The 19,120-nt window shown below is 52.4% G+C and overlaps 1 protein-coding gene across 1 annotated transcript in view; it reads right to left on the minus strand.

The window, feature by feature from the left end:
* The window catches only part of LOC147123840 (uncharacterized), a 30,835-nt gene extending 16,173 nt beyond the window's left edge, over positions 1 to 14,662 (minus strand). Inside the window, exon 1 of the mRNA XM_085967399.1 lies at positions 14,657 to 14,662. Within this exon, the coding sequence (XP_085823525.1) occupies positions 14,657 to 14,662 (6 nt within the window). The remainder of the gene's footprint in view (positions 1 to 14,656) is intronic.
* Positions 14,663 to 19,120: the final 4,458 nt, after the last annotated feature.

The following is a 19,120-nucleotide window of genomic DNA, read 5'->3' on the forward strand; positions in this document are numbered from 1 at the left end:
GAAAAAGACCTGTTTATTCCAACTCTTTGCTTTCTGTCTGCCAACCAGTTCGCTATCCAAGTCAATACCTTGCCCCCAATCCCATGGCCTAGAATTTCAGTATAGCCAGTTTTGGGGCGCTAACGTTAGCGCCCGCCCGAAGTTAGCGCCCGCCCCAAAGTTGCACCCCCTTGCCGGAAATTCAGTGGCTTCGCCCTAAGAGGTTGCTGGAGCGCTAAAAGAAGCGTTGCACTACTATCTTTAGGCGCTAAGTCGGCGGTGCAGAGGGATAGCGCCGAGGCGGGGCGCAGCGCGGGTGCGGTCATTTTTTGATTGACAGCAGACCCCGTGGCGCCAACCAGCTCTTAAAGGGGGAAGGGACGAATTGGTCTGCTGCCACGCCCTGCACACTGCAGCTTTGCAAACAGGCCTCAACATTGCTGCTCAGCCCCAGGGAGTCATGGCAACGCCAGAGAAGGCCCGTGAGCGTGCCCTGCGCTTCTCAGAGCGTGATCTGGGAATAATGGTGACAGCTCTGGAGAAGAGGCGCAGGATCTTGTTCCCAGAGACTGGGAGGAATCCGAACCACCAAGAATACACCAGAGCCTGGAAGCAGATCGCCAACAGGGTGACGTTCACCGGCGATGCCACCAGGACCCACAAACAATGTCGGAATAAATACAACGACCTGACCAGGATTGTCAGGGTGAGTACCCTTTCCAGTCTCCTCCTCATTCTTGCATGTACACCTGACATGATGGGCAAAGGGAGCTGAAAGTCCAAATGGCCAGCCCTCAGCCAGCAGCTTTGGGACAGTCATGAGCATCAAGTGCCCATTCTGCACTCTACACTCTGGCCAAGCTATTCCACCATGGGAGGCAGTGCACAGTACATCAGGGCTACACTCTGGCCAAGCTATTCCACCATGGCAGGCAGTGCACAGTACATCAGGGCTACACTCTGGCCAAGCTATTCCACCATGGGAGGCAGCGCACAGTACATCAGGGCTACACTCTGGCCAAGCTATTCCACCATGGCAGGCAGTGCACAGTACATCAGGGCTACACTCTGGCCAAGCTATTCTACCATGGGAGGCAGTGCACAGTACATCAGGGCTACACTCTGGCCAAGCTATTCCACCATGGGAGGCAGTGCACAGTATATCAGGGCTACACTCTGGGCAAGCTATTCCACCATGGGAGGCAGTGCACACTACATCAGGGCTACACTCCGTATTTACAGCCCGTCCTTTCTCTTGCAGGCTAAAGTTGCCTATAATCGCCAGGCCCGTGCCAGGACCAGGGGAGGCCTCGCCAAGCTGCAGAAGCTCACTCGCCTGGAGGAGCGCGTGAGTGGGCTCATGGGAGCCCGGCTGATCGTGCCCACAGCGTGCGGAGTAGCCGACCCTCCACTGCCCGGCAATGGTAAGGACCTCGCCTTTTGGCCTTCTCGCGTCGCACTTGCGCATCCGAGCTACTTACTTTGCCACTGTCCCACCAGTGCGCTGAATGCCACCAGTCCTGACTCCCTCGCTGACGCCGTCTCCTCACTCTGAAGCTACTCTTGTGCATTCCTGCTGTCAGCTGGTGACGACCAGGTCCGTGAAGCTACCAGTGACAGCCCCTCCGAGCAGGAGGAGGAGGAGGAGGAGGAGGAGGAGCAAGAGCAAGCCGGACCATCAGGGGAACACTCAGGTCCCGCAGGAGAGGACGAAATGATTGACACGTCCTCACTGGACGAGTGCCTGGACCAACTGTCGCAGGGGATTGCAGCTTCTGGGACCAGTGGCGTCCAGCCACCCAGGAGCCCTGCGCGTGGGCCGCGGTCTTCCCCCCAAAGGGGGGAAGGATCAGAGGGGAGTGCAGTTGATCGGGACACTCGCCGCCACCAACGTGGCAAGGTTCCCCTAGTTCGGTCCCCTGCTCCCCAGCGGGAGAGTCCCGACTCCAGTCCGGACACCTTCACCTCGGAGGAGGCGCGGAAGCTGGACAAGATGGCCGAGGATTCGGACCGGCGCCACACGGAGCTCATGCGCATGGTGGGGCGCATGCCTGAGGCCATCGAGTCGCTGGCGACCAGTGTGCGCGAGTTCGGGGCATCAACTGCCGCGAGTGGCCGCATGCTCACTGATGCCATCAAGTCCCTGGCGGGTGTGATGCGGGCGCACACCAGGACAACAGGGGCACTCACTGCTGCCACACGCGCTGTCTCAGGCAGGCATCGCCAGGGCACCCGCCGCGCTGCAGCATCCCAGCGAGCCGCCCCTCGGCTGATTGTTGCGGATCCTGGAGTGCGGGCCCGGCCGAGTGCCAGCGCGCCACAGCACCAGCCAGCGCATCCCAGACGCCAGCTTGCCCACATTGCGCCATCCGTCGCCGCCACTCCCCCACTGGGGCGTCAAGGGCAAGCGGCTGGAGCTGATGTTGGCCAGGCTCAGGTGCGCCACTCAGCAGCCGGCCCCTCGAGGTCCAAAGGCCGTGTAGGCCGCCCCCCAAGGGCATCTGGCGGAAGGACATCTGAGCCTCAGGCGCCTTCCCCCAGCCTCGCAGCAGCCACTGGGCAGAGCTTGCGAAGGAGCAGCAGGCCGGGCAGGGGAGGCAAAAGGCTGGACAAGGTCTCGCCCTCGCGGGCCACTCAGTAGAGGATGTGGCCAGCTTTCGTTTTATATGGCGGTGGCCATCTTTCTTTTGCCCATGGTTGTTTGGTTCGTGGGCTTATTTTTTGCGTTAAGGCCGAGGTTGAGGCCAGGTTTGTACAAATGTGGAGTTACTCCTCCCCAGTTTGTGGGAGTGAGTCGTTTGTTGGGCTTTTTGTGGGGCCCGTTGATTGTTTTTGGGGATTCATGTGGGAAGGGGTTTTCATTTTTGTGTAATAAATAATTATCTTTATTCATAGAGTCTCCATGGTTGTTCTTGTTAGTGTTTGTTGGCTTCGCCGGCTGAGGGCTTGCGGAGCGGCTGCATTCTTCTTCCCTCATGGCCCCTGGCCATTCCCTGACAGGGGGCTTAGAAGTACCGTGTAATAAGGTGGCGTCGCGCGGCCCTTGGCCCTGGTCGCTCCCTCCTGTGAACGTACTCCTGCTCCTCCTCCTCCTGCTCCTCAAGCTCCTCCTGCTCCTCCTCCTGAGGTGCTGGTCCAACGTCAGGTGGCAGTGCCTGAGTCCTGCGGATAGCCAGGTTGTGTAGCATGCAGCAAACTACCACAAATTGGGAGACCCGGTCCGGCGAATACTGGAGAGCTCCTCCGGAGCGATCAAGGCAGCGGAACCGCTGCTTGAGGACCCCAATAGTTTGCTCGATGATGTTGCGGGTGGTTTGATGGCTCTCATTGTAGGCCTCCTCAGCAGCGGTCCTGGGCGCGCGGAGCGGGGTCATGAGCCAGGTACACAAAGGATAGCCTTTGTCCCCGAGTAGCCATCCTCTTGGGGGAGGCTGTGCCTCGAACATGTCATGCACAGTACTCTGCCGCAGGATAAATGCATCGTGACTGCTGCCTGGAAAGCTGGCATTGACAGCCATGATGCGCTGCTTGTGGTCACACACCAGCTGCACATTCAGAGAATGGTAGCCCTTCCTGTTGCGAAACTGCTCACCATGCTCCAGAGGGGCCCGCAAAGCCACATGTGTACAGTCAATGGTGCCCTGCACCAAGGGGAAGTCCCCGGGTCTTGCAAATCCCAAGGCGCGCTGATGCTGGCTCTCCAGGGCCATGGGGAAGGAGATGAATTGGCTTCTCCTTCTGAACAGTGCTTCGGTCCCCTGGCGGATGCAGCGATGTGCGCCGTACTGGGAGATGTTAGCTATGTCCCCAGCAGCGGATTGGAAGGAGCCGGTGGCATAGAAGTTCAATGCCACTGTCACCTTCACTTCCACCGACAGAGACGTCCTGCACCTGAGCTTTGGACGCAGATCTCTGCGAAGCAGGTGGCAGATCTCTGCAACCACCTCCTTTCGGAATCGGAGCCTTCTAACACATCGCGCGTCAGTCATGTTGAGGTAGGAGCGCTGCTGGCGGTATAGCCTGACTGGGTAAGGCCTACGTGGCCGACGCCTGTAGCCCCCTCTGCCTCTAGCCAAGGCTGCCCCTCTCACAATGCGTCTGCGAGCCCTACGGACATGGCGCTGCAGCTCCGCGTTGGCACCCCATGCAACCCCCATCAAATCCTGGCAAACACTCAAATTTCCAAAAGGCCACTTGCAGCGCTCTGGCCTGAGTCCAAAAATACCTGAGCTGTTGCTGCTTGAAACCAGTTAGCTATCCTCCTTGTTGTGTGTCCAGAAATGCGTTGCACAAGAGTGTTTGCTGCAAAATGGCTGGCCTTTATACTGGAGGGTACGTCCCCTTTAATTTGCGCCCCCCCGGGACCCGCGCTGGCTGTGTTGCGTTCCTTTTTTCAAATGCTCCGGACACCAGCTGCACAATGGGGCGGTCCGACTGAAGTTTGGAATCGGGGCGCGCAAAGGGCGTTGCACGAGGATGTGACGTCATTTTCTGCGCGCGCAGCCGGGCGGGCGCTAAACTTTGCGCCGGCGCTAAGGGTCAACTTAATTTGGGGCGAGGCGCAAACTGCGCTGCGCCCGGGCGCTACACGCATAGCGCCCGAAATTCACTTCTCTTAAGGCGCTAACTGCTGGCGCAACCAACTGAATTTCTAGGCCCATGTGCCTTAACTTTACACGCTAATCTCTTATGCGGGACCTTATCGAAAGCCTTCTGAAAGTCCAAATATACCACATCCACTGGTTCTCCCTTATCTATTTTACCAGTTACATCCTGAAAAAATTCCAGTAGATTAGTCAAGCACGATTTACCTTTTGTAAATCCATGTTGACTTTGTCCGATCCTGTCACTGTTTTCCAAGTGCTCTGCTATTACATCTTTTATAATGGACTCTAGCATTTTCCCCACTACCGATGTCAGGCCTACTGGTTTGTAATTCCCCGTTTTCTCTCTACCACCTTTTTTGAATAGTGAGGTAACATTAGCTACCCTCCAATCCATGGGTACTGTTCCAGATTCCATCGAATGTTGGAAGATGATCAGCAATGCATCTACTATTTCTAGGGCACTTCCTTAAGTACCCTAGGATGTAGATTATCAGGCCCTGGGGATTTATCGGATTTCAATCCCGTCAATTTCCCTAATGCCATTTCCCTACAAATACTGATTTCTTTCAGTTCCTCCCTTTCATCAGACCCTATGTTCCCCGACATCTCTGGGAGGTTATTTGTGTCCTCCTTTGTGAAGACAGATCCAAAATATGTATTTAATTGGGATGCCATTTCTTTGTTCCCCATTATAAATCCCCCTGATTCTGACTGCAAGGGACCTACGCTTGACTTCACCAATCTTTTTCTCTTCACGTATCTATAAAAGATTTTAAGTCAGTTTTTATGTTCCCTGCAAGCTTACTCACATATTCTATTTTCCCCTTCTTAATTAATCACTTTGTCCTCCTTTGTTGAATCCGAAACTGCTCCCAATCCTCAGGTTTACTGCTTTTTCTGGCCAACTGATATGTCCTCTCCTTGGATCTTATGCTATCCCTAATTTCCCTTGATAGCCACGGTTGAGTCATCTTTCTTGTTTTATTTTTATGCCAAACTGGGATGAACAAATTCTGTAGTTCATCCATGCAGTCTTTGAATGTTTGCCATTGCCTATCCACCGTCAACCCTTTGAGTGACATTACCCAATCAATCCAACTCAACTCGCACCTCAGACCATCGTAGTTTCCTTTATTTAAATTCAGGACCCTAGTCTCTGAGTCAACTACTTCATTCTCCAACTGAATGAAGAATTCTATCATATTATGATCGCTCCGACCCAAGGGGCCTCGTACAACAAGATTGCTAATTAATCCTTTCTCATTACATAGGAGATTAGAGCTGAATGCAATAAGGGCACAGTCGTTATCATGGGTGATTTTAATCTACATATAGATTGGGCTAACCAAATTAGTAACAATACTGTGGAGGACGAATTCCTGGAGTGTATATGGGATGGTTTCCTGGGCCAATATGTCGAGGAACCAACTAGAGATCAGGCCATCTTAGACTGGGTATTATTTAATGAGAAAGGAATAATTAACAATCTTGTTGTGCGAGGCCCCTTGGGGCGTAGCGATCATAATATGATAGAATTCTTCATTAAGATGGAGAGTGAAGTATTGACTCAGAGACTAGGTACCTGAATTTAAATAAAGGAATCTACGATGGTATGAGGCGCGAGTTGGGTAGGATTAATTGGGGAATGTTACTCAAAGGGTTGACGGTGGATAGGCAATGACAAACATTTAAAGATCGCATGGAGGAACTACAGATTTTGTTCATCCCAGTTTGGCATAAAAATAAAACAAGAAAGATGACTCAACCGTGATGCATTGCTGGACATCTTCCAAAATTCTATAGACTCTGGAACAGTTCCCATGGATTGGAGGGTAGATAATGTTACGCCACTATAAAAAAAATGTGGTAAAGAGAAAACGGGGAATTATAGACCGGTAAGCCTGACATCAGTATTGGGGAAAATGTTAGAGTCCATTATAAAAGATGTAATAGCAGAGCACTTGGAAAACAGTGACAGGATCGGACAAAGTCAACATGGATTTACAAAAGCTAAATCGTGCTTGACTAATCTACTGGAATTTTTTGAGGATGTCACTGGTAAAATAGATAAGTGAGAGCCAGTGGATGTGGTGTATTTGGACTTTCAGAAGGCTTTCGATAAGGTCCCGCATAAGAGATTAGCGTGTAAAGTTAAGGCACATGGGATTGGGGGCAAGGTATTGACTTGGATAGAGAACTGGTTGGCAGACAGAAAGCAAAGAGTTGGAATAAACGATTCTTTTTCCGAGTGGCAGGCAGTGACTAGTGGGGTACCGCAGGGATCGGTCCTTGGAGCCCAGCTGTTCACAATATATATTAATGATCTAGACGAGGGAACTAGATGTAATATCTCCAAGTTTGCAGACAAAGCTGGGTGGGCGTGTGTGCTGTGAGGAGGATGCCGAGAAACTACAGGATGATTTGGACAGGTTGGGTGATTGGGCAGATGCACGGCAGATGCAGTATAATGTGGATAAATGCGAGGTTATCCACTTTGGTGGCAAAAACAGGAAGGCAGATTATTATCTGAACGGCAATAGATTGGGAGAAGGGGAAGTGCAATGAGACCTGGGTGTCCTTGTGCACCAGTCACTGAAGGTAACCATGCAGGTGCAGCAGGCGGTTAAGAAGGCAAATGGTATGTTGGCCTTCGTAGCGAGAGGGGTCGAGTACAGGAACAAGGATGTCTTGCTGCAGTTGTACAGGGCCTTGGTGAGACCACACCTTTAGTATTGTGTGCAGTTTTGGTCGCCTTATCTGAGGAAGGATGTTCTTGCCATGGAGCGAGTGCAGCGAAGATTCACCACTGATACCTGGGATGGCAGGTATGACGTATGAGGAGAGATTGGGTTGATTGGGCTTATACTTGCTGGAGTTTAGAAGAATGAGAGGGGATCTCATTGAAACTTATAAAATTCTAACAGGACTAGACAGACTAGATGCAGGAAGGATGTTCCCGATGGCGGGGGAGTCCAGAACCAGGGGTCACCGTCTAAGGATAAGGGGTAAGCCATTTAGGACAGAGATGAGGAGGAATTTCTTCACCCAGAGAGTGGTGAATCTCTGGAATTCTCTACCACAGAAGGCAGTTGAGGCCAATTCATTAAATCTATTCAAGAAGGAGTTAAATATATTTCTTAAGGCTAAAGGGATCAAGGGATATGGGGAGAAAGCAGGGACAGGGTACTGAATTTGGATGATCAGCCATGATCTCATTGAATGGTGGAGCAGGCTCGAGGGGCCGAATGGCCTACTCCTGCTCCTATCTTCTATGTTTCTATGTTTCATTCAGCCCCTCGAGCCTGCTCCGCCATTCACTGAGATCATGGCTGATCTGCGACCTAACACCGTCTACCCACTTTGCCCCATTTCCCTTTATACCTTTGGTTAACAGAAAGATAATCTCCGATTTAAAATTAACAATTGATCGAGCATCAATTGCCGTTTGCGGAAGAGAGTTCCAAACTTTTACCACCGTTTGTGTGTAGAAGTGTTTCCTAACTTCACTCTTGAAATTGTGAGATTAAGACAAGAGTCCACTAGTAATTGGGAAACTTAGGACTGGTAGTACGAAGATCTTCACATAAGAGTGAACAACACATGGGATGAAGACCCAGATCGGGGAGTGGAGGCAAAATCAGTGAAATTATTGAAGTGACAATGGAATGCTGCGAGCGGGGGACATTAAAGTTTCTGCATGGATCCATAACTCATCCATAACTATCTTGTGATCTTGTAACCCCCAGTGAAAGAGAATCACTCTTTTCAAAACCCCGTTTCAGGAACTTTCCCTCATCCAAATCCCCTCATCTGGTCTGTGTGGTGAGTCCTCACGTACAGCACAGCCCAGTTTAAAGCAAAGTCATCGCTCACGATATTCACCCGCAATGGACCAGGTACATAAAGATTTAATGATTATTAGTTAATGTTAACTCACCAAAAAAAATATATACTCTAGTATATATTAGGGAACTCATGACAGCCACCTGTCTTGCGGTTGCTGAATCCTACATAATAGACAAACTATGCTGCAGTTGTACAGGGCCTTGGTGAGACCACACCTTGAGTATTGTGTGCAGCTTTGGTCGCCTTATCTGAGGTGAAGGTGCTCCCACAGTGGCATTAGGGAGGAAGTTCCAGGATTTAGACCAGCGACGGTGAAGGAACGGCCGATGTATTTCTAAGACAGGATGGTGTGTGACCTCCCCACAGCCTCGGGCCGTACCTCCCCTAAGCCTCGGGCCCGTCCCCTCCCCACATCCTCAGGCCCGTCCCCTCCCCACAGCCTCGGGGCCCAGGCCCCTCCTCACAGCCTCGGGGCCCGTCCCCTCCCCACAGCCTCGCGCCCAGGCCCCTCCCCACAGCCTCGGGGCCCGTCCCCTCCCCACATCCTCGAGGCCCAGGCCCCTCCCCACAGCCTCGGGGCCCGTCCCCTCCCCACAGCCTCGGGGCCCAGGCCCCTCCCCACGGCCTCGGGGCCCGGCCCCTCCCCACAGCCTCGGGGCCCGTCCCCTCCCCACGGCCTCGGGGCCCGTCCCCTCCCCACGGCCTCGGGGCCCAGGCCCCTCCCCACAGCCTCGGGGCCCCGTCCCCTCCCCACAGCCTCGGGGCCCGTCCCCTCCCCACAGCCTCGGGCCCAGGCCCGTCCCCTCCCCACAGCCTCGGGCCCGTCCCCTCCACACAGCCTCGGGGCCCAGGCGTTTCGATATGCCATTAGGAAATTGTCCACCTTGTGCTGTAGCGGAATCTGATCATCGTTCATGGCCTTTATTGCCTTTTTGAATGTTTGGACAAATCTGTCGGCCAACCCGTTTGTCGCCGGATGATATGGGGCAGAGGTATAATGTTTCACCCCATTCTTCTTTAAGAATTTTTGGAATTCTTCCGACACGAACTGTGGTCCGTTGTCTGAACAGATCTGTTCTGGCAATCCGTTCCTTGCGAATATTGTTCTTAACACCGCAATTGTCTTTTCTGAAGTAGTGGTATTCATCTTGATCACTTCTGGCGATTTGGAATGTGCGTCCACCGCAATTAGGAACATGGAGTCCATGAATGGACCAGCAAAGTCAATATGTACGCGTTGCCATGGGGCTGAAGGCCATTCCCATGGGTGTAGTGGTGCGATCGGAGGTGCATTTTGCACTTTTTGGCACCCAGCGCAGCTTTTCATCAACTCCTCTATCTGTTGGTCAATACCCGGCCACCATACATAAGCCCTAGCAAGACTTTTCATCCTAACTCCCCCCAGATGACCTTCATGCAGTTCTTTTAGAACTCTTTCCCTTAACTTGGGAGGAATAATCACTCTTGTCCCGTACATCAAAGTACCATGGCAGACGGACAGCTGGTCTCGCCTTGCCGAGAATGCCGGTAACAGAGGATCACCACGTGTTGGCCATCCTTTCACTGTCACCTTGTAGACTCTGGACAGTGTCGGGTCGTTCCTGGTTTCTCTTTCAATACTTGCATTGGTGACTGGTAAACACTCGATGATGGTCGAATGAAATAACTCAACAGGGTCAACTTTCGTCGTTTCTTCTTCTTCAGGTAGTGGCAGGCGCGACAGCCCATCAGCATTGCCATGCTGCTTCGTACCTTTGAATTCTATTTGATATTGATGTGCCCCTAGGAAAAGGGACCATCTCTGGAGACGCTGTGCTGTCATCACTGAAACACCCTTCTTAGGGTTAAAAATGGATACCAACGGCTGATGGTCTGTCAGAAGTGTGAATTTGTGGCCCTGCAGGTAATGATTAAACTTCTTCACTCCCCATACAAGGCTGAGAGCCTCCCTATCGATCTGCGCATAGTTGCGCTCAGCGGAGGTCAATGATCTGGATGCAAACGCGACTGGCCTTTCCGTGCCATTTGGCAACTTGTGTGAGAGTACTGCCCCAATACCATATGGAGAAGCATCACAAGCCAACCGAATAGGCAGTGTTGGGTTGAAGTGAGCCAACACTTCCTCTGAGGTGATCAATTCTTTGCTTTTGCGAAATGCCTTCTTACAGTTTTCGCTCCATTCCCATGGTACCCCCTTCTGTAAAAGAGCATTTAGCGGGTGCAGTACCGTGGATAGATTTGGTAGAAATTTATGGTAATAGTTAATCAATCCTAGAAACGACCTCAACTGAGAGACATTATCCGGAGCGGGAGCCTTTACAACTGCCTCTATCTTGTCAGGAGACTTATGAAGCCCCTCCCGGTCAATGACATGACCACAGTACGAGATCCGCTTCTGGAAGAACTCACATTTCTGCCGATTAACTCTAAGTCCATACTCTTTCAGTCTGTTGAGCACCAGTTCCAAGTTTGCGAGGTGTTCTTCATCACCATCACCTGTAATCAGAATATCATCCAGGTAACATTGTGTGCCTGGAATTCCCTGTAATACCTGCTCCATGGCCCTCTGCCAAATTGCTGGAGCCGATGCCACTCCAAAAACCAGCCTATTGTACCGGTACAAACCTCGATGCGTGTTGATCGTGAGGTATTGGCGTGACTCTTCTTCAACCTCCATCTGCAAGTATGCCTGCGCCAGGTGTACCTTGGTGAAGTGTTTCCCGCCAGACAACGAAGCAAAAATATCCTCAATCCGCGGAAGCGGATACTGCACCGTGTGAAGCACCGGATTAACGGTGATTTTGAAATCTCCACAGATGCGAACCTTCCCTGGTTCTCCTGGCTTGTTGCTCGAAGGACGTTTCATAACGGGAACAATGGGCGTAGCCCACTCACTCCAATCTACCTTAGACAGTACACCTGAACGTTCTAGTGCTTCCAGTTCCGCTTCTACAGTAGGTCGTATTAAAAATTTTGGGTGTGCATGTTCATCAATCTTGATGTTTGCCGTAATTCCTCTCAGTGTTCCCAGTCCCTGCTGGAACACCTCTTTAGCATCATCCAATATTTTGGACAATCGTTTAGGTTTGACATCTGTTTCCCCGGAATCTACCGTTAGTGCCTTCAAGGAGTGCCAGTCCATATTCATTTTCCTAATCCACTCCCGTCCCAGTAGTGGTGGACCTCCTTCAGGTAGCACATATAAGTCCATTACTTGGCTTTCTTCGCCCTTGTGGACCACTTTTACCTCTATCTTTCCGATGGGGTACACTCTTTGCCCCGTGTATGTTTTCAATATAATCTCCGTATCCCATAAGGGAATATGTTGGAATAACCTTTTGTAATCTTTCTTATTCATGACCGTCAATGCCGATCCAGTGTCCAATTCCATCTTTACTTGGACTCCTGCTATCTGAAGGGTGACCCAAATTGTCTGGAGATCTGCATCCTTACCAACGTTGCGTACTCTTAAGCTACCCAGTTCATTACTGCTAGCATCTGAATCTGACTTCTGTTCGGTCGAACTGTTCTTTGTCACCTTGTGTACCTTTATGTATTTTCCTTGCAGTGACTTTTTGTTGCTGGTCTTCTTTCCTGACCAGCATACTTTAGCTATGTGGCCAAGCCTGCCACACGTTCTGCATTCTTGGTTTTTAAACCAACACTGGTTCTGATCGTGCGTTGTCTTTCCACAACGATAACATTTTACAGTACTCAAACCCAATTTATTTGTACTGAGTTCCGGTGACCGTAGCTGCATTACTGCCGTGCCTCTCGCTGCGGCTTCGTGTGCTGCTGCCATAGTGACCGCTTTCTCAAGCGGCAGCTCATTCTCCTCGAGCAGTCGCTTTTGTGTATCTTCTTTTAATAAACCACACACAAATTTATCTCGTAGCGCCTCTGTCAGTCTCGTTCCAAACTGACAGTACTTTGCTAGCTTACGCAATTCCATTAAATATTCAGCATTGCTTTCATCCTTCAGCTGCCTTCTGCTGTAAAATTTAAATCGTTCCGCTAGCATCAGCGGCGTGGGGTTTAGATGATTTTTCAGGACAGTAACAATCTCCTCGAACGTCTTATCCGCCGGTTCATCTGGTGATAAAAGGTGTTTCAATTGCCCGTATGTCTTCGCACCCATTAAGTTTAATAATGTTAGTGCTTTCTCTTCATCTGGGATTTTATTTGCTTTACAATAATTTTGTATGCGTTCTACATACATGGCCCAATCTTCGATGTCGCTATCAAAGGTATTAATGTTCCCATGTTTAGGCATCGTTGCAATTTAATTTATTTTAATTTTTATCCAAGATGGCGGCTTCCTGCTCTTGTCTTCGTCCTCCGCCTACAAAATGGCGGTTTTCCCGCGCTTGGCGGTCTTCACCCGTCCCCCGACGCTGTCTCCGCTTCACCGCGGCTCTCGCGCCTTCAGTTGCCCCAGACGCTGCGCCTTTTTAGCCCGAATGCGGCCCGGCCCTTATCACCAGCCGCGATCGATCTCACCGCCCTTATTCCTCCGTCTTCCCTCCCCGTCTGCACAGCCAACGCGGCCGACTTTCTGGTCGCGTCGCTGCCCGGCTTACCCACCACCGAGGAAGAAAGAAGATAGCTGACAGCCGCTGATGGAGGCTTCGAGTTCAGGATGTCTTCTGCACTCTGGTTTCTCGATGTCTGCCGCGCGCCGTGTCTTCCAGCAGGGTGATGAGGGTGGAAGCCTCTCTTCGACGTCCGTTCTGTGGACGAAGCCGCCGTGGATATAAACTGCCGCAGGGTAAGAATCGGACTCGTCGCCACTGTTAAGTCTGTGTGTTCTAGTTGTAATTACTAACACAGACTACAAGATTAAAGTTCAACAGGTCTTTACTGGTTGGAGGTCAGGACTATACTAAAATACAATATTACTACACAGTGCTTATATACCGGTGTTCACCACCGGTATTACGTATACAGCAGCCAGAGAAAGTAGTACATCTCTTAAGGTGGAACAGGCTTAAGTTCTCTTAAGGTGGAACAGGTTACATACACCACACTCCCCACAGCCTCGGGGCCCAGGCCCCTCCCCACGGCCTCGGGCCCGTCCCCTCCCCACAGCCTCGGGGCCCGTTCCCTCCCCACGGACTCGGGCCCGTCCCCTCCCCACAGCCTCGGGGCCCGTCCCCTCCCCACGGACTTGGGGCCCGTCCCCTCCCCACGGACTCGGGCCCGTCCCCTCCCCACAGCCTCGGGCCCATCCCCTCCCCACGGACTCTGGCCCGTCCCCTCCCCACGGACTTGGGCCCGTCCCCTCCCCACAGCCTCGGGGCCCGTTCCCTCCCCACGGACTCGGGGCCCGTCCCCTCCCCACAGCCTCGGGGCCCGTCCCCTCCCCACGGACTCGGGGCCCGTCCCCTCCCCACGGACTTGGGCCTGTCACCTCCCCACGGACTCGGGCCCGTCCCCTCCCCACAGCCTCGGGGCCCAGGCCCCTCCCCACAGCCTCGGGGCCCAGGCCCCTCCCCACGGCCTCGGGCCCGTCCCCTCCCCACAGCCTCGGGGCCCGTCCCCTCCCCACGGACTCGGACCCGTCCCCTCCCCACAGCCTCGGGGCCCAGGCCCCTCCCCACAGCCTCGCGGCCCAGGCCCCTCCCCACGGCCTCAGGCCTGTCCCCTCCCCACGGCCTCGGGGCCCGTCCCCTCCCCACGGACTTGGGCCCATCCCCTCCCCACAGCCTCGGGGCCCAGGCCCCTCCCCACAGCCTCGGGGCCCAGGCCCCTCCCCACAGCCTCGGGGCCCGTCCCCTCCCAACAGCCTCGGGGCCCAGGCCCCTCCCCACAGCCTCGGGCCCGTCCCCTCCCCACAGCCTCGGGGCCCGTCCCCTCCCCACAGCCTCGGGGCCCAGGCCACTCCCCACAGCCTCGGGGCCCGTCCCCTCCCCACAGCCTTGGGGCCCAGGCCCCTCCCCATGGCCTCGGAGCCCAGGCCCCTCCCCACGGCCTCGGGCCCGTCCCCTCCCCACAGCCTCGGGGCCCGTCCCCTCCCCACAGCCTCGGGGCCCAGGCCCCTCCCCACAGCCTCGGGGCCCGTCCCCTCCCCACAGCCTCGGGGCCCGGGCCCCTCCCCACAGCCTCGGGGCCCGGGCCCCTCCCCACAGCCTCGGGGCCCAGGCCCCTCCCCACAGCCTCGGGGCCCGTTGCTTCGCCACAGTCTCAGGCTGAGCTCCTGGACGGGCAGTAAATGGCGGCCTCACCAACATGCCGAGAAGATTTTTTTAAAGTCCAATTTCATTCATTGTGCGTAAAGCACCTCAAGACGTTTCTGTGAGTCGAGGCATGGTTTTCACATGCGGGCGAGACCAGAACCATGGAGTCTTTAAATAGGTGCAAGAAAGATCTACAGGCATCATACCAGAGCTGAGAGGTTGTAACTATCAGGAAAGGTTGAACAGGCTGGGGCTCATACTGAGGGGAGACCTGATAGAGGTCTTTAAGATAAAGGGTTCGATGGGGTAGGCAGAGAGAATGTTTCCACTTGCAGACAAGACCAGAACTAGAGGCCATCAATATAAGATAGTCACTAATAAATCCAATAGGGAATTCAGGAGAAACTTCTTTACCCAGAGAGTGGTGAGAATGTAGAACTCGCTCCCACAGGGAGTGGTTGAGGCTAATAGTACAGATACATTTAAGGGGAAGCTGGATAAACACATGAGGGAGAAAGGAATAGAAGGATATGTTGATGGAGTGAGATGAAGAGGGGTGGGAGGAGGCTCGTGTGGAGCATAAACGCCAGCAAGGATCTGTTGGGCCGGATGACCTGTTTCTGTGCTGTACGTTCTATGTAATGAGCATCAATTGAAGTCTCTCTCTTTTATTAGGAGTGCGGCCTCCAGTCTCATACAAGCACGTTGCAGGATCTGAGATAGATGCCAGCCCCATTTATTTGAACGTCTCTCCCTTTTTCTGAACCCCCCCTTCTCTCTCTCTCCCCCCTTCTCGCTCTCTCCCCCCTTCTCGCTCTCTCCCCCTTCTCGCTCTCTCCCCCCTTCTCGCTCTCTCCCCCCTTCTCGCTCTCCCCTTCTCGCTCTCTCCCCCTTCTCGCTCTCTCCCCCCTTCTCCCTCTCTCCCCCCTTCTCCCTCTCTCCCCCTTCTCCCTCTCTCCCCCCTTCTCGCGCGCTCTCCCCCCTTCTCGCTCGCTCTCCCCCTTCCTCGCTCGCTCACCCCCCCTTCTCGCTCGCTACCCCCCCCCCTTTGCATTGGATCGGGTTGCCGGTATGTAACGTGTGTGTCTCTCTCTGTCAACAGCTGCAGGCTTGTACTATCTGGCAGAATTAATAGAAGAATACACGGTCATCACCAGTCGTATCATTAAGTATATGATATGGGTGAGTGTCTCGCACGTGACTGGGGGGGAGGGCTGGGGCTGTGAGCACTGGGGGGGGGTGGGCGGGATCCTTGTTTACACTGGGATTGTGGGACACAGCAGACAGGATAACTGGGGTTCCCTCTCCTGATCACTGGGCAGGAATTCCCTCGTAGCTGGTTTTTAGGCGTCGCTGGCAAGGCTGGCATTTATTGCCCATCCCAAGTTGCCCTTGGGGTGGTGAGCCGCCTTCTTGAACTGCTGCAGTTCATGTGGTGAAGATGCTCCCATAGTGCTGTTCGGTAGGGAATCCCAGGATTTTGATCCAGTGACGATGAAGATATGTTTTGCTCAGTGCCAGTTGGTGTTGGGGCAGTTTCTGGAGATCTTGGAAGTCCATCTGTGGTTGTTTGGCTCTGTCGGGAGGTTGGACGATTGAGTGAAGTCCAGGAGGAGGTATTGCTACCGGATTGCGTGGAACGAATGGACCGGTGGCTTTTTCCTGCTCCTGTTTGATTCTAGTTACCTTGGCATTGGAAAAGCTACAGCGAAGGGTTTATACATTGATACCTTGGATTGGAAACCTATCGTTGGTTATTCGGTCACTCGTTTGGTTACTCGGTTAATATTTTGGTTACTCAAATGCCTCGTTCTCCTGTGTTCTGTCCAGGTACTAGCTTACTTCACACTGTGCCTGTGGATAACCCCTTTCTCCTTCTTTGTGTCACTGTCCGCTGGAGAGAACGTCCTTCCGTCCACAATTCAGCACGAAGGTGAGTGTCGAGACGCCCGTCCTTAACATTGTCGGCGGGTTTTTGGTTTGGTGGATCAGTTAATGGGTTGAATGGTAGTTTGGTTGATCAGTTTATGGGCTGAATGGTTAATTTACTGGTTGAATGGTTAGTTTATGGTTTGGTCGATTGGTTCATGGGTTGACTGGTTGCTTGGTGGACTGGTCAATTGGTTCATGGGTTGAATGGTTGGTTGGTGGATTGGTTCATGGGTTGAATGGTTGGTGGATTGATCGATTGGTTCATGGGTTGAATGGTTGGTTGTTGGATTGGTTCATGGGTTGAATGGTTGGTGGATTGATCGATTGGTTCATGGGTTGAATGGTTGGTGGATTGATCGATTGGTTCATGGGTTGAATGTTTGGTGGACTGATCGATTGGTTCATGGGTTGAATGGTTGGTTGGTGGATTGGTTCATGGGTTGAATGGTTGGTGGATTGATCGATTGGTTCATGGGTTGAATAGTTGGTGGATTGATCGATTGGTTCATGGGTTGAATGGTGGGTTGGTTGGTGGATTGGTCAATTGGTTCATGGGTTGAATGGCTGGTGGATTGATAGATTGGTTCATGGGTTGAATGGTTGGTGGATTGATCGATTGGTTCATGGGTTGAATGGTTGGTTTGTGGATTGGTTTGTGAGTTGAATAGTTAGTTTATAGTTTGGTGGGTTAATTGGTTGGCTTATAGTTTCCTTGATTTTCCACAGATGACGTCGTGTCGAACTACTTCACAAAGGGTAAGAGGAGTAAGCGATCGGGTATCCTAGTGATCTTCACCTTCATCAAAGAGGCAATCCTGCCCAGTCGACAGAAGATGTACTGACAGCCACCGAGTGTATACGTTCACGAGCAGTAGCAGAACTGATGGAGAGGATGGAGGAGGGGAGGGAGCAGAGAGACCAAGAAACTGAATAACACGGAGGATGATGAGCTCCTGCCTTGGACTTTAATTTGGAATTAATGTTTGATTTTTTTTTCTTTAAATGGTCCCTCCTCCCTGAAGGAATTTCTGTTGGAAGGTGATTTTAAACGCATTATTTTTGCACAGATTTTGAAATTTAGAAGGACTTCAAACACACAACAAAAAACAAATCTTGTTCCATTTGGAGGGGTCTCCATCGGAGCTCCCCACGCGGTGTATTAAATGTAAACGTTGCCATTTTATAATGCAGTGGATGATTGCTGTACATGGTCATTGATGCTTCCAGTAAACCTTGCTCAGTTTAATGCAAATTTCACTTCAATTCCACTTAAAATGTGGTGTCTCTCCACCTCCGCTCCTTCCAAAAAAACCTCCGCACTTACTTTCTGTTGAATTTTTGCTTTCCAATCGGCAGAACTTGCATTGTGTTGTGCTGAGGCTAACACTAGAAGGGAGTAATATTAACATCAGTAGAGGTACAGTCAGTAACACAGGGCACTGGGGGGAGGGGTTACTGAGTGACAGTGTGAGGGAGCTGGATTAACATCAGTAGAGATACAGTCAGTAACACAGGGCACTGGGGGGAGGGGTTACTGAGTGACAGTGTGAGGGAGCTGGATTAACATCAGCAGAGATACAGTCAGTAACACAGGGCGCTGGGGGGAGGGGTTACTGAGTGACAGTGTGAGGGAGCTGGATTAACATCAGTAGAGATACAGTCAGTAACACAGGGCGCTGGGGGAGGGGTTACTGAGTGACAGTGTGAGGGAGCTGGATTAACATCAGTGGAGATACAGTCAGTGACACAGGGCACTGGGGGGAGGGGTTACTGAGTGACAGTGTGAGGGAGCTGGATTAACATCAGTAGAGGTACAGTCAGTAACACAGGGCACTGGGGGGAGGGGTTACTGAGTGACAGTGTGAGGGAGCTGGATTAACATCAGTAGAGATACAGTCAGTAACACAGAGCGCTGGGGGAGAGGGGTTACTGAGTGACAGTGTGAGGGAGCTAGATTAACATCAGTAGAGATACAGTCAGTAACACAGGATGCTGGGGGGAGGGGTTACTGATGTGAGGGAGCTGGATTAACATCAGTAGAGATACAGTCAGTAACATGGCACTGGGGGAGGGGTTACTGAGTGACAGTGTGAGGGAGCTGGATTAACATCAGTAGAGATACAGTCAGTAACATGGCACTGGGGGAGGGGTTACTGAGTGACAGTGTGAGGGAGCTGGATTAACATCAGTAGAGATACAGTTAGTAACACAGGGCGCTGGGGGAGGGGTTACTGAGTGACAGTGTGAGGGAGCTGGATTAACATCAGTAGAGATACAGTCAGTAACACAGAGCGCTGGGGGAGAGGGGTTACTGAGTGACAGTGTGAGGGAGCTGGATTAACATCAGTAGAGATACAGTCAGTAACACGGCGCTGGGGGGAGGGGTTACTGAGTGACAGTGTGAGGGAGCTAGATTAACATCAGTAGAGATCAGTCAGTAACACAGAGCACTGGGGGACAGGGGTTACTGAGTGACAGTGTGAGGGAGCTGGATTAACATCAGTAGAGATACAGTCAGTAACACAGGGTGCTGGGGGGAGGGGTTACTGATGTGAGGGAGCTGGATTAACATCAGTAGAG

This window comes from Somniosus microcephalus, chromosome 2, assembly GCF_052327205.1.
Source record: "Somniosus microcephalus isolate GS21.2 chromosome 2, FLI_Smic_1.0, whole genome shotgun sequence".
Taxonomy (NCBI): Eukaryota; Metazoa; Chordata; class Chondrichthyes; order Squaliformes; family Somniosidae; genus Somniosus; species Somniosus microcephalus.